This window comes from Vanacampus margaritifer, chromosome 5 (genome assembly GCF_051991255.1).
Source record: "Vanacampus margaritifer isolate UIUO_Vmar chromosome 5, RoL_Vmar_1.0, whole genome shotgun sequence".
NCBI classification, from domain to species: Eukaryota; Metazoa; Chordata; class Actinopteri; order Syngnathiformes; family Syngnathidae; genus Vanacampus; species Vanacampus margaritifer.
Window position 1 is genome coordinate 28,121,742 of NC_135436.1, and position 14,147 is coordinate 28,135,888.

The 14,147-nt window shown below is 40.7% G+C and overlaps 1 protein-coding gene across 9 annotated transcripts in view; it reads right to left on the reverse strand.

Annotated features, from left to right (window-relative positions):
* Nucleotides 1-14,147, reverse strand: part of tenm4 (teneurin transmembrane protein 4) — a 310,021-nt gene that overhangs the window by 161,680 nt on the left and 134,194 nt on the right. For all 9 annotated transcript variants that reach the window (XM_077565526.1, XM_077565535.1, XM_077565531.1 and 6 more), the window contains 2 exons: nucleotides 12,686-12,986; nucleotides 11,867-12,148 (listed from right to left, as the gene is read on the reverse strand). In XM_077565526.1, the coding sequence (XP_077421652.1) occupies nucleotides 11,867-12,148; nucleotides 12,686-12,914 (511 nt within the window). In that variant the 5' untranslated portion in view covers nucleotides 12,915-12,986. The remainder of the gene's footprint in view (nucleotides 1-11,866; nucleotides 12,149-12,685; nucleotides 12,987-14,147) is intronic.

The window sequence follows — 14,147 nt, forward strand, 5'->3', positions numbered from 1 at the left end:
AGCGCCGAGCCCCCCCTCCCCCCTCCCCCGGGTCCCCGGATGTAGCGATGCCCGTTACGACGATCCAACAAACTGGCAGGAGCGTGCGGGTGTGCGGCCACGCTGATAACAGCCCAAAATTGCCCACAAGAGGTTCTAAAAGCCTGCAAATGAGCCTGCAAATGAGCCCGAGAAGCTCCGCACTGTAAGCCGTGATCCGAGCACCCGGAAAAAAAAAAAAAAAGCAGAAACAAGCCCACAAGAAACACACGGTGGCTGAGAGCACCGGGAACCCACAAGTGATTTGCATCATTGCTCCTCAGTGGTGGGAAGCAGAGAAATGCGAGGACTTTGTTGCACTGCTTAAGTCGATTTTTTTTTTTTACTTTCTTTACTTGAGTATTTGACGAGTTCAAGCGCCATTTCGACAAAAATAGAATGATCGCTCTTTTCAAGCCTGCTACTCTGAGGTCATACCACAAAATCAGCCTCTGACTTTGTCACTTCAAAACATTTGAGGTGGGATTGCTCATATGTTTGTGCTCAATAGTCGGGTTTCCATCCAATTGTTTTGAATTTTTAAAGCGAATTTGGACAAGCGACTTTCATCTGTTCTTTTGCGAATATCGAGAGGGGACAGCAGCTGATAAACCGAAACGTTTCATTGCTGTTTTCCATCTAAAATCGCTTCTTCGATTAATTCCAAAAAGATTTCGGGTTCGTCCCCCAAACATACCTTTACTTTATCGTCCGCCATTGCTTTGTGACTACAAACAGACGTGTGGCATAAAATTCGGTTAAAACGTGCGACGGTCTTGCTGGTCTTTCCATCGCCGAAAATAGCATTTTTCTTTTTTCGATACACTTTGAAATCCCCCCTCTCAGCGTAAAAACAGTTTTATGAATTTCCATTCAGTTTTCGCATTTCTTGAAAATTCGGGGGGGGGGGGGGGTGGGGGGTGGATGGAAACCCAACTATTGTCCTTCTGCACAAACCAAGAGTTCAACTATGACATTTTTTGGGGCAGACAGCAGATTTCATTGTTCCATTAATCATCAAAGCAAGTCGTCCAGGTCCTGAATTAACGAGCAGCCCCAAGTTCACTACGCTGCAAACATCCCCCGTTTGACTGTTGGTATCATGATGTTTTTATCCATCCACCCATGATCTGAACCGCTTATCCTTATCTCACGGGGGGTCGCGGCCGTGCTGGAGCCTATGCTGCTATTTTTACCCACAGGTAAAAATAGCAGGTCACATACCTTCAGTCTCACAGGGATGTGATTTGACCAAAGTGAAATTATCTGAAAATTTAGCCGGGGGTCTGGGGGCCGCTGGCACCCAGCTAGGTCCAGGGCAGTGCCATGGTGGGGGGACACGGGGGGCAAAGCCCCCCGAAGCTCATGGGTTTTCCGTGTTTTTAAGTACTTTCAATGCACTCACATGACAAAGAAATAGACAAAACAACAGCATAAATTTTCAATGTATATTGAACTATCCCATATAAAATGGCAGTTTTAGTCAACTCAAAATCAGTCACATTCAAAAACATTGGACTGCCTTTGCTTTTAAAAACTATCACTGAGAATATCATCATATCTAACTAATGTGATGACTAAGTTAACACATAAATAATGTTGAGGAGTTCAAATTTCATGAACAAATAATTGTATCATGACCAAATGAAAAATAACTCATATTAGAGCATACCACAAATGTCAGAAGATGTTATCTGTCGGAGTCATGTGCATACACAATGAACTACTTAAAAAATAAAAAAATAAATCGGAATTTTTTTTTGGGGGGGGGAGATAAAAAAAAGCGGAATTCCGCGAATTAGCGGAAAAATCACATCCCTGGTCTCATCACTGCAATTTCCCCCCTAAAAGTCTTTTCGCTTCTTGACAAATACAACACAAGCCTTTGTGCTTTTTTTTTTTTTTTTGTCAGTTGAGATGTTTCACCTTGTAACTCTCCCATGCCGTATTTGATCACGTTCTTATGCTTGAGTCATGAAGACTGACCTTAACTGAGGCCAATGAGGCCTACAGTTCTTTGGATGTCGGCCTGGCTTCTTTTTGTGATGATTTCTCATTGCACTGTTGGAGTAATTTTGTTTGGCAGACGGCTTCCTGGGAAGGTTCACCACCGTTCTAAGGTTTCTCCATTTGTAGATAATGGCTCTGACCGTGATTCGCAGCAGCCCCAAAGCCATGTAACCTTTTTCCAGATTGACACATTTCAGTCACTTCATTTTTAAATTCTTTGGATCATGGCATGATGCTTTTGTTCGTCAACAATGACATATATTTATTTTTTATTTTTTTGCAAATGCAGAACAATCACTGTTACGGAATAAGTTAACGTTCAGTGATTTCGATCCGTAACAGTTGGCAGCATTATATGATACCGTGCATGTGGCAACACTGATAACTAACTTAAACATTGGGGATTAATTCAAATATAAGCCTGTCAACATGGTTGGACACTTCCACACACTCAGACAAGCACACACTTTTGTACACACACGCACGCACGCATGTGCGATGGCTGACAAAGCTACTCGCGCTGGCGTCAGATATGACTCGTCATCAGCAATATCACGTAACGCGTGGAGAATTACGAACTGCAGCTGAGATCGATCGCGAAAGGCTGCAGGCGGTGGCATAAAGCAAAACGAATCCCCTCACATTGTCCTATATATATATAAGAAGCATGCACACATACCTATAATTGATGGACTCTGCGTTTGAATTCTTTTACAACTCCACTATGATCTCATATGTGTGTGTTGACTTCAATTACAAAAATACTAACATTGCATAAAAATATTTTTATGGCGACTACGTAGTGCATTAAAAAAGTATGAAAAGCAGCAGAAAGGCTACGTTGGTTAATATTTAATATGTTTCGAGGGACGATAAAAGCAAGGAAGCTGGAAACAATGCTGATGTTATTATGTTTCAATGAAGAAATCTTTAATCATATTGAATCTTATTAGATGGTGCAGGTGTACCTATTATTGTGGCAATAAAAATAAAGAGACCAAACTGTTTCCAATTCTTCACTGTCACAAGTAATGAGAGTTGCAGTCATTGCGAGACGCTCTCTTTTTCCTGCCAGGACCTGCGACCGATCCCCTCGCAGACTGTCACCGCTGTGCTGCTTTCAAAGGCATGAGATCTCAACCTCAATCTTTTCAACAGATGAACGCTTTAACGAGTCTTTCAGCATAATAATCAGAAGGTGAGGGAGTCACCCGGGAAGGATTTACATTTCTTTTTTTTCAGGAGACATTATTATGGATCTCCGTCCCAAACCGCTCCCACCCCCAACACACACACACACAAAATGTTGAACATGTACAGTGCCTGATGCCTGACAAACTAAATCATAAACTCTTTAACTAATCGTCTAGCCAACAAAATGGATAACCAACCAACAAATAAATGACTGATTGCGTAACAGTATAATAAATACACTATCTAACAACTGACTTATTGACTGACAGACTAACCAGTAAGCATCGTACTAACAGACTAGTTCACTTACACACTAACTCAACACTTAACTAATAGTCTACCCAACTGACTGACTGAGTAGTAACTGAACAACCAACTAATTACCAAACTACTGACTAACTGCCTGAGTTGTCAACTAACCAAAGACTGACTATTACTATTTGAACAAAACAGTGTGACTAACTCACTAACTGACCAACTGACTCATTGACTAACTAGCCATCTGACCAAATATTTGACTGTCTAGCTGAATGACTAGCCAAATAACGGACTACCTGACTAACCAACTAACAAATTGACTGAACCAATAACTGAGTAATCAACTACACCAATACAGGTAACTGACTATCCGACTAAACAAGTAACTCACTGACTAACCGACTAGCGGACTCACCAGCTAAGTAATTAGCTAACCAAATGACTGACTACCGAAGAAATCAACGTACTCGAATGAACCAAAAAATTAACCAACCATGCAATTAAATGAATGACTAAGCAAAAAAGATATATATCACTGACTAACTAAGTCACCAGCCTTGCCAACAACACTGACTCGTTAGCTAATTTAGCCCAAATCATGAGGTTATCATTCACATTTTATAAATAACACTCAAAAGACTTACTTGGCTGTTTAATTTGGCACTCTATGGGTGGGGGGACTTTCCAGAGACAAAACTATTTGTATACAAATAATCAAGTGCGTTTTTCACCACATGTCCCGTTCTTGGTAGAGGGATAAAAGATTTTGGATTAATTACACAGCCTTTTTTTTTTCTATGCCTAATGAGGCAGTAGTCTTAACAAGCACTCCCTGAATTGGCCTGTTTTGCGTGACTGATGACAAATGTAATTAGTGTTTAATCGCTATTTCAGCTGCTTTCATGTTGCACCGCCCGCCTCTCATTGATTTCCTTATTCTTTTATTTCCATTCCATCCAAAGTGTTGTCCACTAGCGCATATTGGCGTGTTGTCACAACAAAGTTAGCATACAGCAGGATGGACACTTTTCTTTTTTTCTTTTCTAACACAATAGCTGTCATGATGATGCACTTCTTTTGCTATGAATACCACAAAAACATCCTGTCGAATCAAACGAATGAAGCCCATCATACTCAATAAAGCATCCATTAAAGCAGCATAATGTGCTAATTGGTTCTTGACAGAGAATCCGATTGACGCTTCACTAATAAGGAGGAGAACAGTGTTGTTGGCGTTGTTGTCAGGGCGACCCCGGATTGCCTACTTTACACTTTAGCGTTCTCTGATGCCAGCGGACCAACCAGGACAAAAGCCTCTCGTGATGTGTCGGCTCAGAGCGCTGTGCGGCGCTCCTACAAAACGCTGACGTGATCAGACGGGTTTATTTTTAGGCATGTTATTCGAATAAATAAATGATGGGACATGTTTATTTCAAGGCGAGTTCTGCTAGCGAGTTAACATGTACGTTCTTTGATGTCTTTATCTGTTAACAAATTCACATTTGCTGTTGCTGTAAAAAGCACATTTCACTTCACAACAGTAGGAGGAGCAAAAAACTCTTATTACCTAACTAATCAGCTACGTGACTGACTGACAAAATTAACTTACCAATGACTAATAGATTAACTGACTAATAAGCCCACTAACCATAATTCTAAACCATGCACTATCCAGCTAACCCACTATCTAGCTGACTGACTAGCCAACCACTGACTAACTAAACATCAAAACTCACTAACTGGCCAACTAGTTAGCAAATTATTATCCAACCAACCAATTATGCAACTGACTAACTAACTCACTCACTCACTCACTCACTGGCTAAAACCAAGTTCTACTAAACTAACAGACTGAACATATAACCAAATCACTTACAATTGAAACAATTAAACTAACTGACTAACTTGACCCGCCGCCCCCGCCGCCCCCACCGTGTGTTGTGCCTATGGAAGTATTGCTTTGCGTTACTTTAGCGACGGCTGCACTAGCGACTGCTCGCTAATCTGCATCCGACAACACTGTGGCTCAGTTTAGTTTTTTTTTTTTTTTTTGTGGACACAATACTGGTTCTATGAAGTCTGGCGGTCCATTGCAACCTAAGAAAATTGCGGGCCAAGATGAACTTTCTAGATGAAAGAAGCATTCACCAAGAACTTAACTTGTTTGGTAATTTGTGTGCAGAAAATAGTGTTGAAAGAGATAAAAGTGTAGCCGAGGGGCTGTGGAACCACGTAAACGCAGATCCTCCAAGCGTAGTTTTTTTTTTGGGGGGGGGGGGGGGGGTGGCCTGGAACAACGCCTAAAGGCATGATGATGATTTCCCGCAAGACTCCACACACACGAACAATTGCCTTTGTAAAGAGCGCAACAAAGTCACATCGCATTGTCATTAACACCTTCACCGAAGCCAAAACAATCCTGACTTGTTTGACTGAAAACTGCAAACACGGCTGACACTGAATCACTCCAGCCTGGAAGGTGATGGTGATGCGCTTTTCAAATTAGGTCCAAACTGTGATACTTGGTTGGGTTCTAGTAACGCAATTCCCTTTGCTGGGTCTGATGGGTTACTTGAAAATATGTTTAACATTCTCCAAATTTATGATCTTTTGCTTCTTATAACTTGAAGCAAAGTGATCAACGAATAAATTAACCGACTAGCTAGGTGACTGACTGACTGACAGACCTACAACATAGCTAACTCACTAATCAACCTACCTACCTACTGAAATAACTGATTCAACTAACCGACCGACTAACTAACCAACCAGCTTACCAACTAACTAAATAGCAGTGATTAAACAGTAATGTGACTAACTAACTAACTTAACTAACAGTGAATAAATAATAATCGGACTTAATGAGTACCTAACTAATTAACTAGCTAACCAACTAACAACAATTTGACTAACTAACTAACTAAATAGCAGTGAATAAATAACAATTATCTGACTAACTATGAGTAACAAACTAATACACTGACTAACCAACTAACAATAATGTTACTCACCGACTGACTAACTAATTAACGAACTAACCAACTAACAATAACATGACTAACTAACTAACCAACTAACTAGCAATGATTAAATAACAATAATGTAACTGACTGACTAACTAACTAACTGAATGACTAAGGGAGCCAACCAACTGCCTCACTAACCAACTTAATAGCCGACTTTCTGACTAACCAACCACAACAATGGAGGTGGACGCGGGTCTCCCGTAGTTACTTGTGATGACAAGTACGACCCAAATGGCATCAGTTGCCGGGTAGGTACCGTATGATGTAAAAGGGCCAAAAAGTTGTTAGCGACAAGCCCAGGCTGCCGAGTACTGCATGCATGTGGGTCATGGCTAACAAAGCCAGCGGCGGCTCTTTTAAGTTACAGTAAGACGGCCGCCTTGATGTTCTGCCTCCGCGGGGCCTCGCTGTGACTCAGCAGGCGCTGGCTGCTCCAAGTGTCCTCGCGGGGCTCTCTTGGGAAAAGAGGCATGATGGGAAACACGCACGCACGCACGCACATGCGAAAACAGCATTCAGGCTCTTATGCACATGCAATACAGCCTGGCACACAAAGATTTGCCTCCTTTTTCCAAATACCTTACATTTGCAAGTCAATTGGCTTTGTTGGGGGTGGTTTTTTTTTTTTTGTGTGTGCTTAAGACAGACAGCATGACAACTAGGTAGGTAGGTAGAAGGGCTGGGTAGCCACTGTAACTTCCTCAATCGATTTGATTTGGATTTTTTCCCGATTCGATTCACCTTTATTTGATTAATTATGGAATATCAATTCTTCTTAAATGTCAAGGACATGATAAAAATTCCACACATATTAAATTCCAAAGTAAATTTTAACATGTGTTTTTATCACTTTAGTGTTACACAAAAATTGACATCACACAAGGATGATATGAAAATATTTTCATAATTCTAACTCAATAATTGTAAATATAAATTAACTCATTCACTGCCATGGATGACTATAGACGTTAAAAATTCGTTTAACATTTTTTCCACTTTTGTTAACAAGAGTAGGAAAACCTTGATTTTTTTTTATTGTACATTTAGAACAGATATAAAATTTGTGATTAATTGTGAGTTAACTAGTGAAGTAATGCGATTAATTATGATCACAAATTTTAATCGCCTGACGCCCCAAATTTTTAACAATGTTTTCCTTTTTTTCTTTTTTATTTATTCATTGACATTGACGGCTATAGACGTCAAAAATTCATTTGAACTATTTCTATTAGCTCAACATTGTTTTCCACTTTTGTTAACAAGAGTATGAAAACCTAGATTTTTTTTTTATTGTACATTTGGAACAGATATAGAATTTGTGATTAATCGTAAGTTAACTAGGGAAGTCATGCGATTAATCGCCTGTCGCCCCTAATTCTTAATAATCTTTTTTTTTAATAAATTCATGGCAGTGAACGAGTTAAAAAGATTCTGAAAAGTGCAATGAATCAGGTCTTTCATAAATGTACAGTAAGAAATTCATGTGAACGGTAATTTCAAGAAAAATTGGGCCTTATAAAATTCTATTTTCTTAGGAATTTATGGGAAAAAGAGATTAAAATTAGATTTTTTTTTTTTTTAAACCTAGCCCTAGCATCTCCTGGTCGATATCTCCTGTATGTTCCGTGTAGCTCCCAGTTCTACGGCAGAGTGTAAGAATGACGCTCGCAAACAGCGCTTGCTTATTTGCATGCATTAAGCGGAGGGTCAAGCGAGTCACATGTGAAAAGGGGGATCGGGGATGAGGGGCACTTGGCGGGGGGATGGATGCCCGCCGGCTCGAATGCATTAAAAAGCCCAGTAAATGGTTTGTTGGTTTAAAGATATTGAAGCACACACAAGAAGCAAGCAGGCCTACTTGATGGGTTTTAATTAACTTGCCATGTATGAATTGTATGTTATCGGGCTTAGCTGAATTAAATGCAAGTGCTCTTTCTGCCCGAGCGAGTGGAATAAAAAGGCTGCTTAGAATCATGATGTGGTTGTCGGGGACGCCGCGTGCATGATGCTGCAAGCCCGAGGTGCCGCCGTGCCAGGAGCATCTCTTTAATTATGTACAACGGAGGCACAATGTGGAGGCCCACACGCTTTCCCCCCAACCCGAGTCACCCACTCGAATGGATTCTCCCTCCAGTGGACATTTCGCTGGCTTAGAAAATACATCAGCAGAAATAAAATGTGAAACTATTTGCGAGGTTCTCCGCAAGGCTGCGTCGGGGTAATTAGAATCTCGCCGCCGGGCGCGACGTGAGCGGAGTTCTCCGCCGCCGCCGCCGCCGAGGTATCCCGGGAACGCCAATGCAAATCTGCCAGATCATATTCGGGGTTTAGGGCAGGGATGTGATTTGACCAAAGTGAAATTATCTGAAAATTTAGCCGGGGGTCTGGGGGACGCTGGCACCCAGCTAGGTCCAGGGCAGTGCCCTGGTGGGGGGGCCACCAGGGCCACGGGGGGGGGGGGGGGGCACCGTGGCTCATGGGTTTTCCGTGTTTTTAAGTACTTTCAATGCACTCACATGACAAAGAAATAGACAAAACAACAGCATAAATTTTCAATGTATATTGAACTATCCCATATAAAATGGCAGTTTTAGTCAACTCAAAATCAGTCACATTCAAAAACATTGGACTGCCTTTGCTTTTAAAAACTATCACTGAGAATATCATCATATCTAACTAATGTGATTACTAAGTTAACACATAAATAATGTTGAAGAGTTCAAATTTCATGAACAAATAATTGTATCATGACCAAATGAAAAGTAACTCATATTAGAGCATACCACAAATGTCTTTGTTATAGCAGAAGATGTTATCTGTCGGAGTCATGTGCATACACAATGAACTACTAAAAAAATAAAAAAATAAAAAAAAAAAACGGAAATTTTAAATTTTTATTTTTGGAGATAAAAAAAAGCGGAATTCCGCGAATTAGCGGAAAAATCACATCCCTGTTGGGGCATTAAGAATTGGAACCGCGAGACTCTTCACAAGCTAACATGAAAATTAGCATTTTTGTAGGTAAGCGTGACACATTTGGTGACGTGAGATGGAAGCCAAAGTGAGTGCAAGGCAGCAGAACAACTTGATCGCTCCCAGCTAATCAATAAGGAAAGTGACAGGCTCACAAATAAGACAAGCGCTCAATATTTTGCATCCATATCCAGCATCTTCACATTTTTGTCAAGCAGGATTTTATACAATGGAAAACAAATTAAATATCACGCAGCAGACATGAGCTACACTTCGGGTGCCATTAACCAAAAATGGGAACGCTCACGGACGACGGCGCCCGCTAATACCAACAGTGACACAATGAGTGTACTGTTGTTGCCAGTCCGTCAAAATATTGTTTTAGGTGAAACCGGTCTGTGGCACAAATAAACGTTGGGGATCACTTAAGTCCAGTCCACGTCGTAAACAGTTTTACACAGAATATCGAAAAACTGCCTGAGGGTGGAGTAGAAACTTCTAAAGGCCACCCAAAGTTCAAATTCCGTCGTGCTTCTTTACCATTTAATATTATTTTGAGTTTGATCTGCTTTAATTGATCACTCGTCATTGATCTTTTTAACCACGCTGGGCAAATTTGTGTGCGTGTCAGGTTATATATGGAAGGACTTGAGCAAGATATAAAGCCCAGAAAATGTCAAATGTGAACCATTTGGTTCAATTTTACACTGCAAAGAAAAACTAACAAATAAAACACAACATGCAAAAAACTGTAACTGTACAGAACTAATATTTTCTTAAAAAATAATACATAGTACAAAGACACAAAAGATTACGGAAGGGAATTAGGGCCAGTGAAGAATAATTCTGACTTTAAAGTGAGAATTCTGACTTTAAAGTGAGAATTCCGACTTTTAAATCTGAATTATTCTTCACTGGCCCTAATTCCCTTCCGTAATATGAAGAATAATTCTGCCTTTAAAGTGAGAATTCTGACCTCAGAATTTTAAGATTTAAGTCAGAATTCTCACTTTAAAATCAGAATTCTGAGATTAAAGTCAGAATTATTCTTCACTGGCCCTAATTTCCTTCCGTAATCTTTAGTGTCTTTGTACCATTATTTTTTAAGGAAAATATTAGTTCTGTACAGTTACCGTTTTATGCATGTTGTGTTTTATTTGTTAGTTTTTTCTTTGCAGTGTAAAATTGAACCAAATAGTTTACATTTCTTCACTAACCCTAACCCTCTTCGGTAAAAGATGAAATCCTCATTGAAACGTAGCATAATATATCATGAATGAATATACAGGGCCAGGGTTCTGGCAGGGCTACCACAACATGCCTCATCCCAAAAAGGTTTCATGTAAGACCCAATAAACCTCCATCATCGGGTTTGTGGACAACATTTTCTCCCAAGTATGTTTAAAAATATACTCTTTAAGTACAAAACATAATTGTTAGCCTGCTAGCTAATGCCAGAGCTACAGCGCACTGTCCATTTCACAGTCAAAAGAGCACAGCCATGCCATTACTCTGAGCAACAGAAAAATCAACTAATTAGACAGTTGTTCAATGACCCTCATGTGAACTATATCTGAATTTCCACCACATCTATTTCTGAATCAATTGAGCAGCTGAAATGTAAAGTACGGCCGTCTAAAGCAATCTACCGGATGTAACATCTTGAGACTGATGTTATACATTCAAACTATGGCAGTAGAGAAGAAGGTTAAAATCATCATTCAAGCCATTTACCATGTTTTCTATATTTCTTTATCTAATTCAAATGATAAATGAGGCTGAAGCAATTGGAGATCACCTAAGCTTTTGCTACCTGGTAGCCAGAGATGGCAAATCCTGGTCCAGAAAGTAAAAACCCTGCCACAGTTTGACTTTAGCCCTAGGTGCTAGCTAGCTAGCTCCCATGATTCTTGTTTACCTTTTAGCTAGCTCCCATGGTTCTCATTTACCTTTTAACTAGCTACCTAGCTAGCTCCCATGGTTCTTGTTTACGTTTTAGCTAGTTCCCTAGCTAGCTCCTATGGTTCTTGTTTACCTTTTAGCTAGCTCCCTAGCTAGCTCCCTAGCTAGCTCCCATGGTTCTCGTTTACCTTTTAACTAGCTACCTAGCTAGCTCCCATGGTTCTTGTTTACGTTTTAGCTAGTTCCCTAGCTAGCTCCTATGGTTCTTGTTTACCTTTTAGCTAGCTCCCTAGCGAGCTCCCATGGTTCTTGTTTAGCTTTTAGCTAGCTCCCATGGTTCTTTTTTAACTTTTAGGGAGCTAGCTAGCTAGCATCAGGGGCTAAAGCCAAACTGTGGCAGGGTTTTTACTTTCTGGACCTGGATTTGCCACCTCTGCTGGTAGCCCGTGTGGCAGTTGGACATTCATCATAAAAATTCCACTCACCATTCTCCGTGTTTTCATGTTCCGTGTCTGTCAGCGTCAGATTGGAGTTGGCCCTACTGGAGAGGCACGAGCTCCGACCCGACTTAGGGTTACCGCCGCGACTCCATAGCCGAATGGCGTGCTCCGGGGACACGACGCCGTCCGTCTCCGTGTCGGCGTCCGAGCCCACGCTGACTGAGTATTCGCGGTGCGGCATGCCCAGCTCGCCCCGGTAGGTCGCCACGTGGTGGGCGGACGGGAGTGCATCGCCGAAGCCGAGGTCTCGCAGGGAGAAGTCGGCACCTGCGGCCAGGCGGGAACACGTGCGGCTGATTAAATATGACACCGGGCACGCCATTTAGCATAATGTAGTCAGCAATGGCGGCTGCGTTTTGACCTTGAGCCATGCAGGAGGCGCACATATCTTTTAGTCATGCACGTTTGTGATCTTATGACTGAACATGTAGCATTTAGCTTGTTGCTAGGCGACTAATCAAAACCTCTCGAGAACATGTCCTCCTCCATTTTTAACAACCTGCACGTAGTAAAATTGACTGCGGGCTTGAAAAATTACACAAGATTCCATAGGCAAGCTCCTGAGCAGACTGTAAATGATACAAATGTGGTCGCTTGCATGGAATACAGTGCCATTTGTCCTCATAACAACACTGGTATGTAAACAGGAGTTCAGAACATTCAGCAAATTTCCCATCACACAAATAAATTAAAAAATGTTCCCTATAATGCATCAATTCAGTGCATCACTACACTTTGTTTCAGACCACGAATTGACTCTGAATCGGACTTAAGCTCATGCTAAGCTAGCAGTTCAAATCTCACCTTGCCGGCCAAACTCGTCCACCTCGTGGTGCACCAGCTCCTTGACGCGGTTGCCATACGCCATGCGGGCGTCGTGGTCGAAGGCCTTGAGGGTCTCGGTGGAGCTGTACGACCTCGGATGGGCTTTGCCGTCCTCGCTGTCGGCCGACGAGCTGGTGTAGCGCCGCTCGGGGGGCTCCTGCCGGGCCGAGGTCAGCGAGCGGTACGGTCGGCGTTCCTTCACTTCCATGGCGCTGGCGCCTCCCCGCTCGGTTATTGTCAACAAAGACGAGTCAACAAGGACGGTTTGGTCTCAAAGGTTCTGTTAAAAGAACAAAAACATGCGACACTTAGTAAGTTTGGTGCCATCTTGTGATGACAAACATACAATTGTTTATATGCCACTTGGAACAAGACGTGTAAAAAAAAAAAACACATGGAATGCAGTACGCAAGGACATCGAAATAATATGCCAGCTTGTGTGCCACTTTTGTTCCAAGCATTTATTTGTCAGGCGGTGACAAACGTAATAAATAAATAAGTAAACAAATAAATGAATAAAAGTGAAAATAAAAACAGATATGAAAAATATAATTCTAAATTAAATACAAAAAAAATATATAAATGGAAATAAAAACAAAAATGATATCCCTAAATAAATAAATAAAAGTAAAAATAAATACAAAAATAAAAGAAATGCTAAGGACCGCCTCCTCATTTGAATAACCTGACGGAGCGTCTGCAGCATGAAATAAATAAATGTGAGAGCAGAGCGTTTTTTTATTGATTGATATTTAATTATATTTATATATTTATTTTTGTATTTATTTTTACATTTATTCAAAAAATAATTCTGTTTTTTTTGGGGGGGGGATATATATGTTATTATTTTTATATTTTTTGCATTTTAATTTTTGAATTAATTTCTTTATATCAGTTTTTAGTTTCACTTTTATTCATTTATTTATTTAGTCATTTATTTATTTTTAATTTTGGTCCTCCATTTCCTCGTACCTTTGTAACAAAGCACAAAAAAAAGACCTTCAAAAATGAACCACATGCTGCATCACCAAGTCTAATGTCATTAATATCTGATCACATTTCGCAAGGCTGTCCTGCTAAATTTCCATGAATTAAGAAGTTGCCTGCCAAATAAACACATCAAATCACGACGCGCATCTTGACGTTTATAGTGCAGTTGTTTTTTTATGTGTCTTCTCTTAAGCACATGTAAAAATCATCGGCAGAGAAGAAATGAGAGCCAGACAAATGGAGGACGACGGTTCAAGCCAGCAGAGATGATCGCATGTGAAACATAAAACCCCAACTGTCACACGCAGAAGTGCTGCATTTCTTGCCTCCCACGCAGATGCTTTTAAATAGTCAACAAATACACAGACATAAAATGTATTAAAAAAAAAAAAAAAAAAAAAAAGCTAAGTAAAATTAACTCAATACATGTTGTCCTGTGATTCCTTTGGAT